The sequence below is a fragment of the Acinonyx jubatus genome, chromosome C1, assembly GCF_027475565.1.
Source record: "Acinonyx jubatus isolate Ajub_Pintada_27869175 chromosome C1, VMU_Ajub_asm_v1.0, whole genome shotgun sequence".
In the NCBI taxonomy this organism is placed as follows: domain Eukaryota; kingdom Metazoa; phylum Chordata; class Mammalia; order Carnivora; family Felidae; genus Acinonyx; species Acinonyx jubatus.
In genome coordinates, this window is record NC_069381.1 from 180,648,986 (window position 1) to 180,673,386 (window position 24,401).

Here is a 24,401-nt window from a genome sequence, read left to right on the forward strand (position 1 = left end):
AACTGACTGAGCCACCTAGGCTCCCCCCTGATGTTGGATTATTTTATTTTATTTTTTTTTTTAATTTTTTTTTCAACGTTTATTTATTTTTGGGACAGAGACAGAGCATGAACGGGGGAGGGGCAGAGAGAGAGGGAGACACAGAATCGGAAACAGGCTCCAGGCTCTGAGCCATCAGCCCAGAGCCTGACGCGGGGCTCGAACTCAGGGACCGTGAGATCGTGACCTGGCTGAAGTCGGACGCTTAACCGACTGCGCCACCCAGGCGCCCCAAGGATTATTTTAAAACGTATTACAGACATCATATTTCACTTGTAAAATCCTCAATATAAATCTTTACTGAAGTAGAGATTCTACTTTAATTTCTCATGCTTCTATATGTCTTTTTACATTTAGTTTGTTCAAAACAAAATCCAAACAATGCCTCTTAAAATCTTTTAAATCTAATCAGTATGGATGGTAGCTACACTTACAGTGAAATATATCATAATGTATAAACTTATCCAACTTATTTAATATAACACTGTGTGTCAACCATACTTAAAGGAAAAAAAAAATCTACCTTAGTCCCCTGCCCCCTTCTCCCTTATTTGACATTTATTGAAGAAATTGGGGCATTTGTCCTATAAAATTTCCCATCTTATTTGGCAGATTGTATCTCCATGGTGTCATTTAACATGTTCTTCTATCCCCTGTATAAACTGGCTTATTTGAAAGCTTCACCAGATTCAGATTCAACTTTTGGCAAAAATATTTAATATATGATATTGTGTCAAATATATTTTTGACAGCATAGTTGGTTTGGACTCTAAGATATTGCTTCCCACAGGTGTCTGCTGAGTTTTAATTTATTGCCAATCTTTTTATGTTGGTAGACCATTTAACCCCCAATTTACAGAAGCACTGTCATCTACTGAAACTGAATGGAATTTATTATCACCTTTAAGCTTATGACATTATTTCCTTTACTGAGAAGATGTCATCTATTACAAAGATTCTTTTATTTGCCTTAAAAGTTTTTTTTTAATTGGGGGGTCACCTGGGTGGCTCAGTTGGTTAAGTGTCTGACTTCGGCTCAGGTCATGATCCCACATTTCATGGGTTTGAGCCCCACTTCGGGCTCTGTACTGACAGCTCAGAACCTGGAACATGCTTCAGATTCTGTCTCCCGCTCTCTCTGCCCTCCCCCACTCATGCTTTTTCTCTGTTTCCCTCTAAAAAATAAACATTAAAAAAATTTTTTTAAGTTTTTTAAATTGGGAAACTATTCAATTGAGTGACCCAATTCAGTAGGTATTTTCATATGTCTGAGAAGAGTTGAATGAAAAAATGTTTGGTGAATTTAATATAAGAAAGCCTTGGGGCATCTGGGTGGCTCAGTCAGTTGAGCGTCCAACTCTTGATTTAGGCTCAGGTCATGATCCCAGGGTCATGGGATCCAGTTCCACATTAGGCTCTGTGCTGAGAATAGAGCCTGCTTAAGATTCTCTCTCTCTCCCTCTGCCCCTCTCCCCAACTTTCACTCTAAAATATATATATTTTTAAAAAGTGTTGGGGCACCTGGGTGGCTCAGACAGTTAAGTGTCCAACTTTGGCTTTGGCTCCAATCATGATCTCACAGTTAGTGAGTTCAAGCCCTACACTGGGCTTTGAGCTGATGGTGCGGAGCCTGCATGGGATTCTCTATCTCTCTACCTCTCTCTCTGCCCCTCCCCCACTTGTGCATGCATGTGTGCTCTCTCAAAATAAACAAACAAAGCCTTATATTAAGTACTTAAGCACATCATGTACTGACAAGTATGTTTAACAGGTCTTCCAGTTAACAATATCAATAGTTTGAAATAGAATTTAGTAGGTGGCAGTGTAATGCTTATATCTCCTAGACAACTGGTAACAACTGGTTTTTGAGCAAAGGAGTAATATGATAAAAATTTGTTTTAAGGAAGACATTACTGGAAATATTGAGGTCAAGAATAGCAGGGATTGTGTATTTGAAAGTAATTTAATACAGAATCGTTTGGATGCAGCTATACACCATCTCAACAAGTATGTTATGTGTTGTATTGAAAAGTGTTTGATAAACTTTGTAGCTAGTGATTTAAACTCGTTCCACAAAGCATCTAGTAAGGGATGACTGCAGTGAACAAAGCAAGAGTAGAAAAATAATAAAAAATGACAAATTCCCTATCTCATTATTTATATCACCCCCAAAATAATCATATATACACACAGCAGCTGAATATTTCTGTTAATGTAGATCAGATCAAGTCACTATTCCACCCTCAAGCTTTCATGACTTCCCTGCACACTTAGAATAAAATCCAAAGTTGATACCATGGCCTCCCAGGCACTATGATAAAGCCCTCACTATCTCTAACCTCATTTCTTACCACGCTCCTCCTCACTCACTGTGATCCAAAGCCCTTGCTCTTCATAAAACAAGGCAACATTATTTCTGTTTGGGGCCTTTGCACTTGCTATTCCACCTGAAGTTACTTTCCTCCCAAATACTCACATAGTTCATTTCCTCACTTTAGGCCTTTGTTCAGTATCACCTCCTGAGAGGTCCACCTGACCACCCTATATAGATTAGCACCACACCTTACCCCTGTCCACCTCATTACCCTGATTTTTTTTCTATAACACGTGCCCAATTATTTGTTCAATATATTTAATCAACTACCTCATTTGCTCCTCAAAACCATATTCAGTAGGTAGTACTACTATCTGGTTTACAGGACATTGACATACAAAGATTAAATAAGGACCTGGGAACAGAGAAGAAAAGAATGTCAGGACTTGATGACTGACTGATTCCTGACATGGGTAAATTAAAGCAAAGTTGTCTGGTTTGTCTGCACTATGGGAAACCCACACTATACATGAACACCAATAAAAATGTTGGCCAGACAAGAGGAAGGCAAATAGAACTGAGTCTCTTCCCTAGGCACATGACCTTATGTTGCCCTCGCAACAATTTCATGGGGTAAGAACGGCAGGTACTGTATTAGACAATCATTAAACAGCAAGACTGACGGCCAGACTTCGCAGCCAGGAACGATGGCAGTCCGGCTCAGCACTCACCGGTTTGGACAGTTACGTAACGAACACCCAGAACCTCGAGCTTTCTCCCGCCCTTGGACTGGGCTCACGTGCCGAGCCTCAAGACCTCAAGCAGCGCCTAAGAGAACGGTGGCGGTTGGCGAATCCGGAGAAGAGTTCCAGCGCGGGAGGTGGGGTGAGAGGTCACGATGAGTCTCACGTAAAAGGCGCCTTAGCGCGCGGCGGGAACTGTAGCTCGGCCAGGAAAGAGGGGTGTGTCCAGGCGGCCCTGAGCTCCCTTTGATTGGCTGGAAGGATGACGAGGCATTTACAGTCGGCCTTACGGCAGCGGGAGCTTGCGTCAGTTATGCGCTTTAGGGGTGGGAAGAGAGGGCGTGTCTGGCAGCTCAAGGGGCCCGCTGATTGGTTGGAAGGCGCCGGAGCCGGGCGGCTCCGCGGGCCACAGAAGGGCGGCACCGAGGACCAGGTCCCGGAGGTGAGAACCGGCTTCAGTGAGACTATCATGGCAGCTCGGGCCGGTCAGGGGGCCCTGAGAAAGGTGGTTTCGGGATGCCGTCCAAAGTCGACAGCAGCGGCCGGAACCCCGGCTCCGGCGCAGAGGCCTACCCGGAACGTCAGGTAATAAACAACGGGGGTGCTGCAGTGAGGGTAGCCTTCGGCCCCGGCTTGCTGAGTTGGGGGACCGAGGAGACTTGGGGCGAGGGGGAGCCTGACCGGATGCGTTTCCGCGTCTCCGGAGGAAGAGGGTCTCCTGCGTTTGAGGAGTTCAGGTTTTGCGCCCATCACCCCGGCCAGAGGTTCGTGGGCCTGTTCCAGACACCCGTCTGAGTTGGTGACTCGCTTCCCTCGCGAGAGGTAGTGAATCATCGGCGGAGCGACTTTAGCAGCAGCTGATAGAGCAATTAGGAAAAAGGGTAACTTGGAGCTCTTCCGGTCTCCTCCCCTACGGCCTGCTGCTGTTGCTGCTCTTTTAACTTTGCCTCAGAGTTGCTGGGTGCCCGGGCTGTGGGAGTTTGTGGCCCGGCGGTGAGCCTCCTTCTTTTCCTCTAGCGTGCCAAGTGGCCAGACATACTTTCCCAGTTTTTGGTAGGAGACGTTTGCTTCCACCCTTTGGTGCTTGCAAAACTAAATGTAGCCATAGTAGGGGACCTGGATTTTTTTTCCCCGCTCGACTGTAACTTAGAGGTCCTGTAACCTTGAACCAGCTTTGGATTTTCCTGGTTGGCTCCTTTTTGGTGGGTGGAGGTGGAGACATGAATGATTCCATACTTCCACCGCTTAGTTTCCTTTTCCTGATGACTTTGTAATAAATTAATGCTCGAAAACTAAAGTTAGTATTTAAAATGTATTCAGTTGTAAACAGTACAGGATGAAGGGAGAAAGCACAAATGTTGAACTCCAAGAATTTAGATTTAAAGAATTTTTCAAGTATCAAACCCCCAGCCAACTCTAAATCTTTTTAAACAAATATTGGTTGAAACTGAAGTCTTGTTAAAGGAAATAACTTGAAAAAGTAGTTCTAGTCAGTTTTAAGAAAAAAAATTGTTTTAGTGATTACATTAAGGTTTAAATTCCAAGACAAGTATTTACTGTTTATAATAATGAGGAGGGAGGGAGTTTATGAGCTCATTTTAGGCGCAAGCACTAACATAGGTTGTGGCGTTTATTATAGTAGGGTGAGATGTAGTATCGGAAGTTTAGTAACAAAAAACTGTCCTTCCTCTGATTCAGTTTTAATATCATGGTTTAACGATATATATGACTGTATGGCTCTTCATTACAGTTGAAGACGTTATTCTTTTTTTTTTTTTTTTTTAAGACGTCATTCTTGATAGTGTGTGAAAATAGATGTGCGGTCCAGGGCTTGTAACCATAGTATGCAGACTCATCAGGAAAACTATTAGCTTGCTTTAAACACAGGTATTTCCTATACAGTTGTAATCAGATTGTATAAGGGTTTTTATATGTATATGTGTATGTGTGTGTGTATGTGTGTGTGTGTTTTCTTTTGAGGGAGGTAGAGTGGGAGGTTGGGGCCATGGTATTACATAAACTTGATACAAAATTCAAAACCATATACAGTGAAAAGCTTCATAGGCAACCAGTTCATCTCTCAGGAGCAACGGTTTTATCTTTTTTAAATAAAGGTTTATCACAGAAATGCTGCCTTTTCTGATACTGATTTATCAGAAAATTATTAATAAGTGTTTTCAATATCTGTCACATAATTGGCTTCTGATAATAGGTAACAAAAGTGGGGAAAATAGGTAAAACTCTTATAACAAAGACAGCTAAAGAATGTCCTAGAAAGGGAACAGGTGATCAGGTATTTTGTACACCAGATTTGGTTTGTAATCAATATGACGAACAGAGATCCTAAATTATTTTATGTGGCTTCTTTTTTAAATATTTTTAAATATTTATTTTTGAGAGAGAGAGGGAGAGAGAGACACACACACACACACACACACACACACACACACATATAGTGTGAGTGGGGGAGGGGCAGAGAGATTGAGACAGAATCCGAACTCCAAGCTGTCTTCACAGAGCCTGACATGGGGCTCGAACTCACAAACCCTAAGATCATGACCTGAGCCGAAGTCAGTCAGTTGAGCGTCTGACTTCGGCTCAGGTCATGATCTCGTGGGTTGTGGGTTTGAGCCCTGTGTCAGGCTCTGTGCTGACAGCTCAGAGCCTGGAGCCTGCTTCGGATTCTGTGTCTCACTTTCTCTCTCCCCTCCCCCTGTTCGTGCTCTGTCTCTCAAAAATGAATAAACCTTAAAAAAAATTTTTTTTTGAAGGAGAAGCTAAATTAATTGCCGAATTCTGTTATTTCCACTGATCTTCATTTAGCAGAGTAACTGTCATTCACTTACGTTGGTATAATCCCACTTTCTTAAAAAAATTTTTAATGTTTTATTTTTTATTTTTGAGAGAGGGAGAGCATGAATGGGGGAGGGACAGAGAGAGAGGGAGACGTAGATTCCCACGCAGGCTCCAGGCTCTGAGCTGTCAGCACAGAGCCTGCCGCGAAGCTCGAATTCACAAACCTCGAGTTCCTGACCTGAGCCGAAGTCAGAAGCTTAACTGACTGAGTCACCCAAGTGCCCCGGTATTATCCTACTTCTAAGAAAACTCTGTGGTTTTACTGTAAAAAAAAAAAAAAAATCACAATAGGCTCTTTTAAAATTATTTTGAGAGTGAGAGGAAGAGAGAGAAAATCTCAAGCAGGCTCCATGCTGTCAGCACAGAGCCCAACGTGAAGCTCTGTCCCAACTGTGAGATCATGACCTGAGCCATCCAAGCGCCCCACAATAGGCTTATTTTAATATTATCTCTGCCTTTAAAATAAGATTCACATAACTAATCATATTTTTAAAGATTTTTGGAAACACTTAACACCTTTATTCTCTCTAGATGAATCTATCTAAATTGGTAACATATTTTTCTCTCTAGGAGATGAATTTATCTAAAATCTCTTTTGATTAAAAATAATAGAGATATCTTTAAAATATGCTCTTACCATCATTAAAAAATCAAATACTACTTGTGATGTCCTAAAAACCTAGAATTTAGAAAGCTGTCTTGTTTTCCAATATTTTTATCCCCTTGTTTATATTTTGAAGTGTTACTTACAGTTGGATGAAAAATCCTTTTAAAGTCTTAAAAAGAGGCCTGTAAGTTCACCTATATAGTTCATATGTCTGATTTCTTTACCATTACATTTTGACAAATAGTTATCAGTGTTTAGCTTAACCATTTTCATTAACCTTTATTTCATTGTCTGGAATAAGACCACCTAATTTTTATAAAGAGTATTAATTGTTCAAAAGTTCTTTCTTGGGGCACCTGGGTGGCTTAGTTAGTTAAGCAACCAACTTCGGCTCAGGTCATGATCTCACGGTTTCTAAGTTGGAGCCCCACATTGGACTCTGCTGTCAGCACAGAGCCTGCTTCAGATCCTCTGTTCCCTCTCTCTGCCCCTCCTCTGCTCGTGTGTGTGGGTGTGTGGGTGTGTGGGTGTGTCTGCTGACAATGCAGGCACACACTTTCTCTTTCAAAAATAAATGTATATTTTTTAAAAAAGGAATTATCAAAAGTTCTTTCCTTTATTATGGAGCCTAAATTTGTCTCCCTCCGATTGGGCTTCTTGTTTATGTTTTGGAACCATACCTCAGGTATCATCCTTCTGGCTGAATATTCCCAATTTCTTCAACTATTCCTTGTTTAACTTGATTGTTTCTTTCTCCCCAGCCAAATTGTAGGGTGTCTATGTCCAAAGAAATTTTATTTATGTGTAAATTCTATTTATAAAACAAATTTTATGTATGATGATGTAAGATTTCACTAGGCCCTCCATTCCCCTTTTAAAAAATAATTTGAAGATTTGATCTAATGAAATAGTACTCTTTTACTTGGAATTCTCCAAAAGCTTCTCATTGAGGATAAAATCCAAATTGCTTTATCCTGGCTAACAATTCCCAGCATGATCTCGCTCCAACCAGTTTAATATCATTTCATAGTACTCTCCTGGCTTGCTTTACTGATACTACACTGTTAGTCTTTTTCAGTCTGTGGATACTGCCAGGCTCTTTCCCTACTACCTGGAATGCCCCCTGCCTACCTCCCCTCCTTCCATATACTACACTCACATACACTGTGTGTGTATGCATACACATACACATTTATTATGTACATACATACCTATTTCTCTCTTTATATGGCTAACTCCTGTTATATCTCAGCTGAAGTATAATGTTAGAGGACTTCTGAGACTGCCCTATCAAAAGGAGCTCCTAATTACGTGTCCCCACCCCCTTTCTTTCTTAGCACTTCTTTTGAATGCTCAACTACAAAGTAATTCTCATACAGTTAATTTTTATTTTTACCATTATATCCCTAGTGCCTAGCACAGAACACGATCTCAATGAGTATGTGAACTAATATATAAATAATAGTATAAAATAGTTATACAATAATCTTATTAGGGAAAGGCAGAAATATTCAGGTGAAAACAAGTGTATCAGGCACGTATATTTAGAAGCACCCAAACAACTAATATTCTAATTTCTTTGATATGTGTTTTTACATATACGCATTGAAAGGGAGACTGGAAGGTAAAGGAGTATAGAGCAACAGTTCTGAGAGGGCCACTAGATTTCCAATCTCAAGTCTCAGAGTGGGTCAAGAATTAAGGAACCTGGGGCACCTGGCTGGATCAATCGGTTAAGTGTCCAACTTTGGCTCTGGTCATGATATCAAGATTCTTGAGTTTGAGCCCATGTCAGGTTCTTTGCTTGCGCTGGGGAGCCTGCTTGGGATTCTCTCTCTCTCCTCCCTCTTTCTGCCCCTCCCCCACTTTTGTGTGCATGTTCTCTCTCTCAAAATTAAAAAAAAAAAAAAAAGGAATTAAAGAACCTCTGTGGATCCAGCTGAGAAAACAACCTGGATAGATGAGTTGAATAGATGATGAGGGGCACCTGGCTGGCTCAGTCAGTAGACCATGGGACTCATGGCCTCGGGGTCATGAGTTCAAGCCCCACATTGGGGGAAGAGTTTACATTAACAAATAAAGAGAAAATAGTTGATGAATATTCTAGCAAGTGTATGGGAAGAATATGTTGTAATACGTGATGGTAGACTGAAAGCCAACTTTCTGGGAGAGATCCCTTTTGTGCCAGGAACTTCTAACCCAAACTGTAAGCTGTTATGTTTAGTTTTCTTCATGGTACTTAATAAATTTTTTTTCTGTGTGCTTGTGCATGCATATGCACACAATTCTGTGTGTGTGTGTGTGTGTGTGTGTGTGTGTGTGTGTGTAATATTCTAAAGTTGCAAAGTCTTCCAAAGTATGATAGTTACTGGGAGGCCAGACTGGCACAGTTGGTGGAGCAGCAACTCCTGATCTCATGGTCATGAGTTTGAGACCCACGTTGGGTGTAGAGCTTACTTTAAAAAAATAAAGTGTGATAGTATTTTACAGTCTGTAATTTGTGTTTCCTCTTAATTTTCAATGCCATTCTAAATCAGGTAATTTTTGTCTTTTAGATATTTTGCTTCCTGTGGTATACTGATGAGCAGAACTCTTCCACTATATACCTCCTTAGTTTTGCCTAAGGAGATATATGCAAGAACTTTCTTCAGAATTGCTGCGCCATTAATAAACAAAAGAAAAGAATATTCAGAGAGGAGAATTATAGGGTTTGTATATAATAACTTTCTTGTATCATGACTTTTTTTTTTTGGATTTTCTTCTTACAGAGTAAGCTCTGGTTTTTCTGGATTGGCCTTTCCATAGCTTTTGCTGTTTTATAAATATTTGTTGAATTAACATAATTATGTAGTGACTTTATAGGATAGATTTAAATCTTGACATATAAAGGAAATAACTGAACTGTTTATGACCTGTATTTTTGTACACTGTTCATTTCTGTAGTGGCAACATTAGTGATTTGTTGGGCCCAATATATTTATATAGCTCCCTAACATATACACATGCATAGGTAAGTAACATGCAGATATGCTAAGAGGCTCCTACCACCTAGAGCGTAGGTTGGCAAACTTTTTCTGTAAAGGGCCAGAGAGTAAATATGTTAGGTTTTGTGGACCATACTATCTCTGTAGCAACTACTCAACTCTGTCATTGGAATTATAGCCCAAAAGACCTACTACTATAGCCTGTAGTTAATAAGTGGGTGTGGCTATGTGCTAATAAAACTTTATTTACAAAACAAGGCAATAGGCCAGGTTTGACCCCTGATCTAGGCATATACACAGGAGAGAATAGAGAGACTGCAGTTCTGCTAAACCAGAAATACAGCATCTGTTCATAGGGGAATTTCTACAAGGGGGTCTTAATTCTCAACAGGCCATTAAGTATTACATGAATTCTTGTGAAAGTGCATTTCATGAATTTTTCCACTTCCTCTTTCCCTTCTGTAGTAAAGTTTTCTGTAGTAAAGGACTTTCAGCAGACTCCACTTTTGTCACTAAAATCACCTTTATTACTGGCTAAGTCACTGTATTGGTTAAGGTAAAGCTAGCAGCTATATAGGTAAAACCCAAAAGTTTATTTCTTCCTTATGTAAAGTTCAAGTGAGTACTCCCCATCCATGCACAGCAATTTATGAACCAGGCTCCATCTAACTTGTACCTTTGTAATTTCTTAGTCTTGAGAGTCTCTTAAAAAGATATACCTGATTCTAAACCATATTGATTTGGAAGGGATTATTGGGAAGAACTAGTTACATAATCCCATCTAAATGCAAGAGGGGTACTGGGAATAGTAGCCTCCTCTTTTTTTTAAAGTCTGTTTATTGTTTACTTTATATCCAAGTTAGTTAGCATATAGTACAACAACGATTTCAGGAGTAGATTCCTTAATGCCCCTTATCCATTTAGCAATCCCCCCTCCCACAACCCCTCCAGCAACCCTCTGTTTGTTCTCCATATTTAAGAGTCTCTTATGTTTTGTCCCCACTCCCTGTTTGTATATTCTTTTTGCTTCCCTTCCCTATATTCATCTGTTTTGTATCTTAAATTCCTCATATGAGTGAAGTCATATGATATTTGTCTTTCTCTGACTAATTTCGCTTAGCATAATATTCTCCAGTTCCGTCCACATAGTTGCAAATGGCAAGATTCCATTCTTTTAGATTGCAAAGTAATACTCCATTGTGTGTGTGTGTGTGTATATATATATATATATATATATATATATATATACACACACACACACACACCACATCTTTATCCATTTATCCGTCGATGAACATTTGGGCTCTTTCCATACATTGGCTGTTGTTGATAGTGCTGCTATAAACATGGGGGTGCATGTGTCTCTTTGAAACAGCACACTTGTATCCCGTGGATAAATACCTAGTAGTGCAATTGCTGGGTCATAGGGTAGTTCTATTTTTAATTTTTTGAGGAGTCTCCATACTCTTTTCCAGAGTGGCTGCACCAGTTTGCATTCTCACCAGCAGTACAGAGGAACTCCTCTCTCCGCATCCTCGCCAACATCTGTTGTTGCCTGAGTTGTTAGTGTTAGCCATTCTGACAGGTGTGAGGTGGTATCTCATTGTGGTTTTGATTTGTATTTCCCTGATGATAAGTGATGTTGAGCATTTTTTCATGTGTTGGTTGGCCATCTTTATGCCTTCTTTGGAGACGTGTCTATGCATGTCTTTTGCCCATTTCTTCACTGGATTATTTGTTTTTTGGGTGTTGAGTTTTATAAGTTCTTTATAGATTTTGGATACTAACCCTTTATCTGATGTGTCATTTGCAGATCTCCCATTCTGTTGGTTGCCTTTTAGTTTTACTGATTGTTTCCTTTGCTGTGCAGAAGAAGCTTTTTTATTTTGATGAGGTCCCAGTAGTTCATTCTTGCTTTTGCTTCCCTTGCCTCCAGAGATGTGTTGAGTAAGAACTTGTTGTGGCTGAGGTCAAAGAGGTTTTTGCCTGCTTTCTCCTCGAGGATTTTGATGGCTTCCTGTCTTACATTTAGGTCTTTCATCCATTTTTTTATTTTTGTGTATGGTGTAAGAAAGTGGTCCAGGTTCATTCTTCTCTATATCGCTGTCCAGTTTTCCCAGCACCACTTGCTGAAGAGACTGTCTTTATTCCATTGGATATTCTTTCCTGCTTTGTCAAAAATTAGTTGGCCATACGTTTGTGGGTCCATTTCTGGGTTCTCCATTCTGTTCCATTGATCTGAGTGTCTGTTTTTGTGCCAGGAAATAGTAGCCTCCTGATGGGCATCTTCTTCCCAGCAAGTATACCATGTGAAGTGAGCCTAAATAATTGGATAGGTAGATATCTTTGCCAGAGCTGGTATCAGTTAAAAAAAGAAATGGCAATAAAAAGATTAATAGTGAATTGGTCTACTTTTTAAAAAAAATATTTATTTTGAGAGAGAGCCCATGCGTGAGCAGAGGAGGGGCAGAGAGAGGGAGAGAATCCCAAGCGGGCTCCAAGCTGCCAGCACAGAGCCCAATACAGGGCTCAAACCCACAAACTGTGAGATCAGGACCTGAGCTGAAATCCAGAGTCAGATGCTAAACCAACTCAGCCACCCAGGCACCCCTGGCCTGCTTTACTTTTGAATCACTGTTAATATCTTCTTTTACTGTGTACCTGGCATTTGACAGCTATTACTGGGTACTTTACTGTTTCATTTAATTCTCACAATAGCCATGTATATTAGGTGTTGTTATTCCTATTATAGAGATGAGGAAACTGAAGCTCAGAGAGATAATGTACATGAAGTATGATTCCAAAGATTTTTTTTTCAAAGATTATTTTTTCTAACGTATTTACTTATTATTGCTTGCTTCCTTATTCTTTCTCAGGCTAAAATTCTTTTTATTGCAAATTGGCCTTATCCAGTGATCTCTATCTTATCTTTTCCCCTGTATTTGACATAAACACATATTAGCTACCGTTTATTAAGTGCTTATTAAGCATTGTGCAGTATGGCAAAACGATTTCACTTAACCCTCAAAAGAACCCTGTAGAGGTACTTTTTAGTTATGGATGAAGAACATAAAATTGAGAGGTTAAACAGCCTACCCAGGGTCATGTGGCTTACTATGTTTTAGGGTTGATACTTGAGCACAGTCCTTCCTGAGTATAAAGTCCATCTCCTTGACCACTATGCTGTATATACTGCTTTCTGAGTTGTTGTAGACTATTTTTATAACAATTAAGTTCCAGGCTACAAGGTTTCATACTTCTTCATGGGACTTACTTTGGCCTTTATTTCAAAGTAACTAAAACCAAGGGGGTAGAGTGATTTTCCCTCCCCTCTGGTGTGGGCCTCATTTCATGCTCATAAAGATTAATTTAAACATTCATAAAGACTCATTCTGTCTTATTCTGAAACTTCCCTTTTGTAATTTAGATTGGGATTGTTTAAATTACTGTATTTTTCTTCTTTCACTTTTCACATATTATTGGCCATGGGAGGATGTGTCCTCCCTGCAACTGGAGGTGCTCACAGTTTCTTCAGCCACTCCAGACTTGGGCCCGGAGTCCTGGGGGTGGCTGGACACCTTGGGCATGTTCCCATCATCTGGGAGGGGCACTGGGTAGTTGTAGGGTGTGGCCTGGTTGATTATGACCATGTACTTGTTGAAGGGATTGGAGGGGGGCAGAATTATAGTCCCAGCCATCATGGTCTTGGTGGTGGTGTAAATTCCTATTACCGTTTTGAGGTGAATTATGTTTTAATAGTGTTCAGTTTTTATAAGAATAATAAGTATCTGGCTCTCATCATCTGCTCGTCTTTTGTATCCATAGACTGCTGTTGTTTCTGTTTGTTTTACATTTAGGCCCTTAAGTTTTTTTGTTGAATTTATTTGTAGGTATTTTGCAATTCTGTGCTGTTTTATAACTGGTTCTTGTTAGTGTAGGAAAAGTATTTATTTTTAAAGGTTCTTTAACAGGTTACCTTACTGAATTCTGAATTGCTTATCTTCTGAATTGATAGTCATATCACCTGCCAACTGATACTCTTGTTTTATTCTTCTCCATACATATGCCTCATATTTCATACTCTGATTTTACTTCAGCTAATACTTTCAGAATAATGTTACATAACAATGATAACTAGCATCTTTATTTTATTTCTAACTCTAATGAGAATGCTTTTGGTATTTTACCATTTATGGAGGGAATCACAATTTTTCTTTTGGTTAATATGGTTATAATAATATAATTCTTAGTGTTAAGCCATCCGTGCATCTTTAAAAGAGTTGTATTTGATAATGTTTTTTTCAAAATGTATTTTTGGATTTTATTTGCTGATAATTAGAATTTTTGCCTTAGTAGTCACAGGTGACATTGGTCTATAGATTTTATTTTTTATGTTCTTGGTCAGGTTTGGGTTGATGGAGTGTTATGCTGGCTCATGAAAAGAATGAGATGTTTCCTTTATGTTCTAGAATAGTTTCCTTTTTTTTTTAATTACAAAAATACTACATACTTGTATAAAAATCTAACAATATATAAGAATATGTACTAAGAGAGTCGATCTTTATTACTACTACTTTTTCTTGAGTTAAAAACTATTGTTTAATCTGTGTCCTTCCAGATTTTCATTGCACATAGTCTGTTACCCTAACAATTAGTTTCAGGAAGAAGTAAACATCAGGTATTTAAAAGTGAGAAATATAGAATTTACATATAATTTTTCTTTTTTAATTTTTTTTAACGTTTATTTTTGAGACAGAGAGAGACAGAGCATGAACGGGGGAGGGTCAGAGAGAGAGGGAGACACAGAATCCGAAACAGGCTCCAGGCTCTGAGCTGTCAGCACAGAGCCCAACATGGGTCTCAAACCCACAAACTGCAAGATCATGACCTGAGCCAAAGTCAGATGCTTAACCGACTGAGCCACCCAGGCGCCCCTATGTATAATTTTTCTTAAATGGATAATAGAATAGTGCATATCCTGTCTACTTTGTAGTGTGCTCTTTGTAGTGTGCTTTTTTTCATGTAACAATGTGTTGTAAATTTCTTTGCTCTAAAGCGTATATTTGATCTTAAAAAACAGGGGTGCCTGGGTGGCTCAGTCAGTTAAGTGTCTCACGTCGGCTCAGGTCATGATCTCAAGGTTTGTGGGTTCGAACGGCGCGTTGGGCTCTGTGCTGGCAGCTCAGAGCCTGGAGCCTGCTTCAGGTTCTGTGTCTTCCTCTCTGTGTGTCCCTCCTCCTGCTGATGGTGTCTTTCTCTCAAAATAATAAATAAACATTAAAAAAAATGTTTTTTTAATAAAAATAAATAAATAAACTTAAAAAAAGGAGGGGTTGTCTGGCTGGCTCGGTCAGAAGAGCATGCAATGCTTGATTTCAAGATTGTGAGTTCAAGCCCCACATTGGGTATAGCGATTACTAAAATAAATTAATAAGTAAACTTTAAAGTATATATTTGATTATAATTTTTTAATTTTTTAATTATTTTAATTATTATTTTTTAACGTTTATTTATTTTTGAGACAGCGAGAGACAGAGTATGAACGGGGGAGGGTCAGAGAGAGGGAGACACAGAATCCAAAGCAGGCTCCAGGCTCCGTGCTGTCAGCACAGAGACGTGGGGCTCAAACTCACGGACCGTGAGATCATGACCTGAGCCGAAGTCAGATGCTTAACTGACTGAGCCACCCAGGTGCCCCTTTTAATTATTTTTTAAAGTTTGTTTATTTATTTTGAGAGGCAGCAAGTTGAGAAAGAAGGAGAGAGAATCCCAAGCCAGCTTTGCGGAGTCAGTGCAGAGCCCAGTGTGGGGCTCAGCCTTATGAACTGCGAGATCATGACCTGAGCCTAAGTCAAGAGTCAGATGCTTAACCGAGTGAGGCACCCAGGTGCCCGTCATATTCAATTTAAAATATATGTATGCCATATAACTAGGTGCAGTTAACACCTTTCTCTCTTTCTCTTTTTTTTTTTTTTTTAAGATATTCTATGCAGGAAATGTATGATGTGGTATCAGGAATGGAAGATTACAAGCATTTTGTTCCTTGGTGCAAAAAATCAGATGTAATATCAAAGAGAACTGGATATTGCAAAACACGATTAGAAATTGGGTTTCCACCTGTGTTGGAGCGCTATACATCAGTAGTAACCTTGGTGAAACCACATTTGGTAAAGGTAATAGTTGTAGTTTTTGTTGTGTTTAAATCTTTCCCAAATGTTGATTATATCAAGTGAGTTAAAGTATAATAGCTTGAAAGAATGTCCCTAAACTAATCAGAGAAGGAAGGAAAAAACAAATGATTTCTTATGTCTTCTAACTGTACTGTTTTATCCAGTATTGGTGTTATTCTTGCCAAATAGAAATTTGACTAGAATATGGAAATAAGAAGCTTTTTCTTTTTTTTCTTCAGTTGAGGACTATTGCCCCTTAGAAAAGATTGGACCGCACAAGTGAGAACTGTTTTAATTTTTGCGCTAGTTTGTTTTTTTGATTTTTTTGTTTTTTTTAAGTTAAGGAAAGGACAGTGGTGAGAGAATGAAGGTAGAAAAGATATAAATGAGAACATGAACACTGTCAAGGTCATACTGCCATGTGGCAGTACTGAAATGCCAAGTAGCTATTACATGCATTCTATTGATTATTTTACCTTGTCAAAGGCGAATGCACATATAGAAAAGGTACTGGGGCTTAAATACACAAAAGGGCAGAATTCCATAGAGTTCTTTTGAATTCCTAGAGTTTCGTGGCCAAATACTTAAAGTGTAGTTGTGTTTTATGCCCACAAAATATCATTTCTTGGTAATTGGCCAGAGCTAAATGCCTTCGTCAGCTCCTTGTTAGGCATTGAAGGAGGTGCAGCTCTCATATCAGAGAGTCTACTGTCTAGTGAGGCTGACTTTGGAGTCCACCCTCATCCTCTCACAACTTGAACTCATATAAAAGGCTGTGCCACTCCGGGGCTTTGCCATTATGAATATTTCCATCTTTTTCCTCATAGTTTTGGAGATTTTTACTACTATACTGCACTGCCTCTCACGTTAGCTAACATTTATTGAGCCCTTTGTGGTGCTTTAAAGCACTTCAATTACTTCTTTAGTCTTCAAAACAGCCCTTTGAGATTCAAATGTTACTGTTCTCCATCATATAGTTGAGCAGATTAAGGTGTAGAAGAGTTAGATAACTTACCCAAGGTTACAGAGCCAAGACTCCAGCTCAGTCTTTCTGACACCAGTGAATATCTATATAATCTGAAAATGTTTTTCTGTTTCCTGACCTCAGTCTCTCTTTTTCTAAATGTTTGTTTATTTGAGAGAGAGAGAGAGCACAATCAGAGGACTGACAGAGGGAGAGAGGGAGCGAGAGAATCCCAAGCAGGCTCCATGCTGTCAGGACAGAGTCCCATGTGGGGCTTGATCTCACGAACCGTGCATGACCTGAACCAAAATCAAGAGCTGGATACCCAACCGAATAAGCCACCTAGGTGCCCCTGACGTTAATCTCTTATAACTTAAATCTTCATATTCTATATCTAACTAAAAGAATTCTTGAGAAAAAAAATAATAACCCTCAATTTTCTCCCCCTAGCCTTTTCTTTCCTTCACTGGCTTTTTATTTTAATTGAAGTATAGTTGACACACCTTCCCTTGCTTCTTAATACATACAAGATTAAGTCATCTGCTTTATTGTTGCTCCCCACCCCTTCCCCAGTACACACTACACACACACACAAATATACTAAATGTTCAGGCAGTACCTTCCATCTTCAAGTTCCATGAATGCACCATACGGTGCTTATTGTGCGACCCTGTGCCTTTGCATACTTCTCACTCTTCTACCTGTAATGAACTTAATTCTTTGCCTAGTAGTCCTTCAAATTCTAGCTGTCTGATGTTGCTTTCTCCCTTTCCTTAATATAAATAATCAGTCCTACTTCGGAGATTCTTCTGGGCTTTGTACATGTTTTGTTTCTCTTATCACTCTGCAATATGATTTATTTCTTCATCTGATTTCTGCTTGACAAGGTTGAGCTACTTGAGTGAGTAGAAGCTTCTCTTTTTCATCTTTGTGTGGCCTCAGCACCAATACTACAGTGATGGGAGTCATGAGAGCTTTGTGCGTAAGAAGTTCTCATTACTGTTTTTTTGGGTTATTGCAGATCCAGAGATGTTCCTCATAATCTCAGTAACTTTCACTACTGCCAAGGAGGGAGGAAACTGTATTAGAAAAAAAAATCTTCATAATAACATGTATGAAGTTATCATTGCTATCTCAATTTTATGAGGCTTAGTAAAATTAAGAACCTTATGCAAATTCACACTGTTTGTGTCAAATTGCAAAGGTATTTTTCTTTAAAATAAGCTGCCTCATAGCGGTGCCTGGGTGGCTCAGTCGGTTGGACATCTGACTTCGGCTCAGGTCATGATCTCACAGTCCGTGAGTTCAAGCCCCACATCGGGCTCTGTGCTGACAGCTCAGAGCCTGGGACCTGCTTCTGATTCTATGTCTGTCTGTCTCTCTCTCTCTCTCTCTCTCTGCCCCTCCCCTGCTCACACTCTGTCTCTCCTTCAAAAATAAGCAAACATTGGGGGCACCTGGGTGGCTCAGTCGGTTGAGCGTCTGACTTCGGCTCAGGTCATGATCTTGCAGTTGACGAGTTCAAGCCCCGCGTCAGGCTCTGTGCTGATGGCTCAGAGCCTGCAGTCTGCTTCGGATGCTGTGTCTCCCTCTCTCTCTTCCCTTTTCCCACTCATGCTTTGTCTCTCTCTGTCTCAAAAATAAATAAACATTTAAAAAAATTAAAACAAAAATAAACATTAAAAAAAATAAAATAAGGTGCCTCACTTAATGTGTCAATTGTTGAAAGATATATTTGAGCATAACACACAACTATATATGTTCAATTTTCTGTTGTCCCTGGGTTCACGTTTTGGATTTTAATACCTCATACACACATGTGCTATAGAATAAAAATCATTATAACCAAGGGAGCAGGAGAAGCCATGTGACATTTTTGGTGAATCACTAGTTGCCTCAGATGTGCCTGTGATGTGTCATTAATTCTAGTGTACATGAATCTATAATGACCAGAAGCCCTTAGCAGTTTTCAGCAGATTTAATAGAGGCAACCGTTCAATGACTCTTACTGCCTGGGTCACAATATAAAATTTTGTATGCCGTAGTTTGTATTGTCTGGGTCAGTTCAGTCAGAGCAGCTAGTTGCAGGTCATCATCATAACACCTCCTGTTGTGATCAGCAACTCTCCTGTTAGGAATGAAGCCTTTTGCCATGTCTAAACATACCAGTAAAAACCTGTGGGTCCTTGGGCTAGATTATTCGTATGAGTACAGCACTGTCACATTTTGTGAAAAAGTAGTCAGAGGGAGGTGGTATATTGTGAGTATTCCCAGTAGCAGTTTTTCCTTCATTGTTAAATTTCCTGTAAGCATCTTATGTGATTGTAAAGAAGGGTAGAATGTATTACCTGAAAGTTGAATAACTGAAATAATAAGATTTATAGTAACCTTTTGATGCTTTTGAAAATTAGATGCTCATTACTGAACTACCAGTAAAACCAAACTCTTTCGGGCGCCTGGATGACTCAGTTTAACGTCCGATTCTTGATTTCTGCTCAGGTCATGATCTCACTGTCATGAGATTGAGCCCCAAGCCCTGTATCAGGCTCTGGGCTTGGTGTGGAGCCCGCTTGAGAGTCTCTCTCTCCCTGTGCTCCTTCCCTGCTTGCACACGTGTGGTCTCTCTCTCTAAAAACAAAACAAAAAAAAACAAACTCCTTGAAGAAAATTTTCACTTCTCCCCAGTGACTTAGCATAATATGACTAAATTTAGCTATTAGAGTAGTTCGGTGGCTCAGTCAGTTGAGCATTCAAGTCTATAATTTTGGCTCAGGTCATGATCCTATGGTTGTGGGATCAAGCCCCTCAGTGGACTCTGGACTGAGCATGGAGCCTGCTTGAGATTCATTCTCTCTCACTCTCGCTCTCCCTCCTGCTTGCTCATTCTCTTTCTCTAAAATAAAAATAAAGTAGTTAGCATTTTAGTGACTATTATTTTATCATGTCTAAATAAATTTTATTTATTTTTTCCTCCCCCTAAATTTTAAAACATTCACTGGTTTCCATCTTAAAAATTAAAATACTGTCTTCTATGAATGTGAAAATAGAGCATTTCTTCATAAATGCTTTTTAGTATGGATGCAATTGATCTTTATAATGATTCTACCATGTTTTCATGTGATAACTGACTCAGAAGGCTTTAGATGAAGAGGAAGAATAAACATCAAATATATTTTAAGCTCTTTGGCTTCCAATTTGAACTATTTGTGGAGATATAGTCAGATATAGTCAAATAATCTTGCATTCTGTGTTTAGGGAGACAGAAGCTAGGGAAGAAAAAATAACACTTTGGGGAAAAATGTTTATCTATGCAAGTCCTTTTGCCAACCTGTAGTGTATAGGCTCAGAGGAGGGACAATCTAAAGTGTTGAGGGGAATAAGTTAACAGAGAAAAAAGGGGTAGAGGGGCTTGATCATTTATTGGTCCCAGGATATGCCAAAAGAGCTGAAAACTTAAGGCTTAATTGGGGAGGGATGTGTTGACTTTGAAACAAGGGTTTAAAAGACGGTTTGCTGCTGAGGGAAAGTGGTACATATTCTTGAGGTCAGTTGTCTACTAGTATGAAGGCCCAGATACCGTCTTAGGATAGTAAGTAAAGAAGCTGAACTTTATTCAGAGTCGTAAACAGTCCTGACAATAGACTAGTGACTATGAACCTGGCCACCATTTTTCACATTGCAGGAGGCAACTCTTAAGTGGGTCTTAGCCTTCTTTTAATGAGACAGAATGGGAACTATCAAGATGGACTGTACATAGTATTGCTAAGTATTATGTTTCAATGTATACATACACAAAATAAACATGAGCACTGAAGAGATTAGAGGTTAGAAAGTAATGGATCAGGGATACTGGTCAGGACCAGACTCTCAGGAAAACTAGAACCACGGATGCCCTTAGAAATAGAGACTAATGAGTGAATGTAACTGACAAGAGAAGTCTTTGGGTAGGAAAGAAGAATTCTAGAATTATACTTGGGATCTGTGCCAGATACCTTATAAATATTTTAGTTGTATCATATGATGATATAAAATAGGTATTATACTCATTTTATAGATTTAAGGAAATATGGTATTAGAAATTAACTTGTTCAGGATTACTTATAAGTGGCAGGGCTGGAGATAAACTTCCAAAAAAATCACTCCCTGTTTTGCTCCTGGAGAATGTCTAAGCACAGTGGGTGGCAGCAGTGAAAACGAGCACTGACAATCTTGGCGTATATTGGCAAGAGGTCACTTCCTAGTACCAAGCTGAAAATGAGATGTTTTTATCACCTGTGGTCTGACCTACAAACATTTCAAAAAGAAATCATCCTCAACTGTAGATTCTGGACAGTCCAAATGGTGTTTTACACCTGTTGTATTTTCATTTTGTCCTAGGCATCCTGTACTGACGGGAAACTTTTCAATCATTTGGAGACTGTTTGGCGTTTTAGCCCTGGTCTTCCTGGCTACCCAAGAACTTGCACCTTGGATTTTTCAGTAAGTCTCTCATACAGCCCTCAGTTTGTTCCAAATATTAGGTGAGGTTTTGTTAAAGAAGGAATAATCAATTTATTAGAATCCAGTTGCCATAATTAATCTTAGGTGCATAGTGATTACTGAAAGACACTTTCAGAAAATCTCAAATTTCTGAGTGTTGAATACCTTTTTCTGTACTAACTTTATAAGAAAGAATACTAATGAATCTTTCTCTTTTTCTGTTCTATTTCTTGAAAACTTGAATAGTCATTCTCTATTTTCTAATTTTTACAGGTCCATAGATTATAAGACACATATTAAGAATTTACTAACAGCTTAATAACAGTTTATTAACAGCAAATGAAATCTACACATTGATTTCTACATCTTGTGGTGCAGAGATAAAGTGCAAAGGGGAAAATATGTTTTTAAAATAGGGACTATGGCATTTTCTTGTTCACATCACCTTAGCTATAGATAACTTAGAGCCACTTGTGGCTTTTCTTTGCCAACAGATAATACATGAATTGTTCTCTGTATTTGCAACTCAGGCATTGCATTTCAAGAAATAGTCATCATTTTTAAAAAAAATTTTTAAATGTTTATTCATTTTTGAGAGAGAGAGAGAAAGACAGAGTGTGAGTGAGGGGAGGGCAGAGAGAGAGGGAGACACAGAATCTGAAGCAGGCTCTAGGCTGCGAGCTGTCAGCACAGAGCCTGATGTGGGGCTCAAACTCACAAACTGTGAGATCATGACCTGAGCCGAAGTCAGATGCTTAACCAACTGAGCCATCTAGGCGCCCCTTAAGTTTTTTTTAATGATTATTTATTTTTGACAGAGAGAGACAGAGACAAAGACAGAGTGTGAGCGGGGGAGGGGCAGGGAGAGAGGGAGACACAGAACCTGAAGCAGACTGTGAGTTCATGACCTGAGCCAAAATTGGACACTCAACCAATTGAGTCACCCAGGTGCCCCAGAAATAGTCATAATTTTGACGCTGCTGTTCTCAGCTCTTGAGTTGCATTCATTAAAAAAATTAGTGGACATTAATGAGACAGTTGAGGAAATTTGAATAAGGCCTGTGTAGATTAGATAATAGTGTTACTATCTAGTAGCATTAACTCTCTTAATTTCCTGGCTTTAATAATTGCACTGTGGTTCTGTAAAACATTAAAATAGGAGAATCTAAGGGTGCATGGGTGCTGCAGTCGGTTAAGCATCTGATTCCTGATCTGAGCTCAGGTCATCTCACAGTTTGTGAGTTTGAGCCCCATATTGGGTTCTGCACTGATGGTGTGGAGCCTGCTTGGGATTTTGTCTCCTTGTCTCTACCCCTCCCCTGTTTGTGTTCGCTCACTCTCTCTCTCTCAAAAAAATAAATAAACTTAAAAAAAAATTTTTTTTCTAAATAGGAGAATCTGGGTAATGGGTGTATGAGAAATCTTTGTAGTATTTTTGCAACTTTCTTACAAATTTTAAATTGCTTCAAAATGGAAAATTAAAGCAGTTTTAAAAGTTAGTGGCTATTTGGTCCTTAAAATACTTTCTCGAACCACTTGCCTTGACTTCTATCTTGAGGAGATATAAATAGTTCTCTTCTCATCTTCTTGCTACTACTTCTCATAGGAATACCTTATCAGAAGGGTTACTTCCCTTCTGTATTTCCTTTTGGGAAACAGGATAGATCCAAAAGGGGTACATTAGAAAGAAGCCAGACCGAAATGGTATTCATTCAGCAAAGCTTTTTTCCAGTTTTATCTTTAACTTAATAAAAGCAGATTCTTTGTCCTGAAATGAAATTCACTGTCCTTGTTTACTTAGGCTTATTGTGCCAGTAGTTGTGCTTACTGTGGAAAAGAAGTCTCCGTCTTCTGAGGGGTGGTAAAAATCTCATCTAGATATACCCGTACAACTCTACCTTACAGGCCGAGCAGCCCATTTCACAGTGTGAATACCATTATCCTAAGTAGACATTGAGTAAGAGAAAGATCCTCCTAAAATAATTAACATTTTCCTACAGATTTCTTTTGAATTCCGCTCCCTTCTGCACTCTCAGCTTGCCACATTGTTTTTCGACGAAGTTGTAAAGCAGATGGTAGCTGCCTTTGAAAGAAGAGCATGTAAGCTGTATGGTCCAGAAACAAATATACCTCGGGAATTAATGCTTCATGAAGTTCATCACACGTAAAGGGAAAAAAGAACTGGTCACCTGTTTATAACTTTATTCACTTTTAGGAAGTGCTTTTATCATTTGCTTTCAGAAGTTAGAAAGCATTTGTTAAACCCAGCTTTGATTATAAACCTACACCATTGAGAATTTGCACTTGGAATATGGAACCACGTGTACACAGAATTCAATCAAGTGTAATTCAAAGTAATGTGTTTATTAGCATATTTACAATAGTAGGATGTCATCACTTTTAACCAGAAATTGAAACTGTAAACTTAAACCTTTTAATTATGACCTTACCTGAAAGTGGTTAGTTAAGATACTCACACAGTATGTATTATGTTAACCATTATCACCTTTAAGTTATTAAATTCAGACTATTTATAACTTATTGTCATAGGGCCTGCCTCTTGGCTTAGGATATTCAAGTAATCATCAGATATTTAAAATAGAAACTTAGACTTAAAAATACTGTTAATGAAGGTTCCTTGGCACTTTTCTTATTTTTAAATTATTCTTAGGGGTAGTAGGTAATTCAGTGCTATCAATAGTGAGATTAACTCCCAGATTAAACAGTGAATTTTTTTTTGGTGAGTGGTCCAGATCTTTAAGCTACTTTTCTTGTAGTTTGCAGCCCTCTCCCAGGTACTTTGACTGCTTTCAGTAATGCTGATTTTGTGTCCGGTTTTGTCTACAACAGTGGGCAACACATGAAGATAAGTTGGTTGATATATCTCCAGCACCGTGCATCCCTATTTTCTATTTATTGTGTGTATTCACTTTCAATAATGTATTTCAAACATATTTTTGTAAACAGATTAATGTCTAAGGAGTGAAGTAGTAACTTAATAAAGTTAATTTGTTTATTTTTTGTACAGTTATTCTGGTTATTGAAATCCTCCTGTGTTATTTCAATATGTATTTCACATAGACCTAGTAAAGTTTAATTGTGGCATTTTATGAAACCAATCTGGGCAAAATTCAGTCTTCCTTTAATCATTGTTGATCTTCTTCCCTCCTTTCACTCCACACCTAACAACCCCCTTGCATTACCTTTCCAACCAGAGTACTTTGTTTCTTCGGATCAACAGGGGA

The 24,401-nt window shown here is 39.0% G+C and overlaps 2 protein-coding genes across 6 annotated transcripts in view; one reads left to right on the forward strand and one right to left on the reverse strand.

Annotated features, from left to right (window-relative positions):
• Positions 1-3,240, reverse strand: part of SF3B1 (splicing factor 3b subunit 1) — a 58,749-nt gene extending 55,509 nt beyond the window's left edge. Inside the window, exon 1 of one of the 3 annotated variants that reach the window (XR_008295508.1) lies at positions 3,085-3,232. The gene's annotated coding sequence lies outside the window, so the exon portion shown is untranslated. Of the gene's footprint in view, positions 1-3,084 lie in introns of all 3 variants that reach the window. The other 2 variants (XM_027054016.2, XM_027054039.2) reach the window with 2 other exon arrangements.
• A 168-nt stretch (positions 3,241-3,408) lies between these two features.
• On the forward strand, positions 3,409-24,187 carry COQ10B (coenzyme Q10B). 3 transcript variants are annotated; one of them, XM_027054057.2, is made up of 6 exons: positions 3,547-3,681; positions 4,883-4,983; positions 9,115-9,267; positions 15,524-15,716; positions 21,055-21,156; positions 23,157-24,187. In XM_027054057.2, exons 3-6 carry the CDS (start codon positions 9,140-9,142, stop codon positions 23,322-23,324), a joined length of 591 nt encoding a protein of 196 aa, XP_026909858.1. In that variant the 5' UTR covers positions 3,547-3,681; positions 4,883-4,983; positions 9,115-9,139; the 3' UTR covers positions 23,325-24,187. The 3 variants fall into 3 exon arrangements, with proteins under 3 accessions (XP_053071479.1, XP_026909847.2, XP_026909858.1); XM_027054046.2 differs by lacking the exon at positions 4,883-4,983 and having other exon boundaries at positions 3,415-3,681; XM_053215504.1 differs by lacking the exons at positions 4,883-4,983; positions 15,524-15,716 and having other exon boundaries at positions 3,409-3,681.
• The last annotated feature ends 214 nt before the right edge of the window (positions 24,188-24,401 follow it).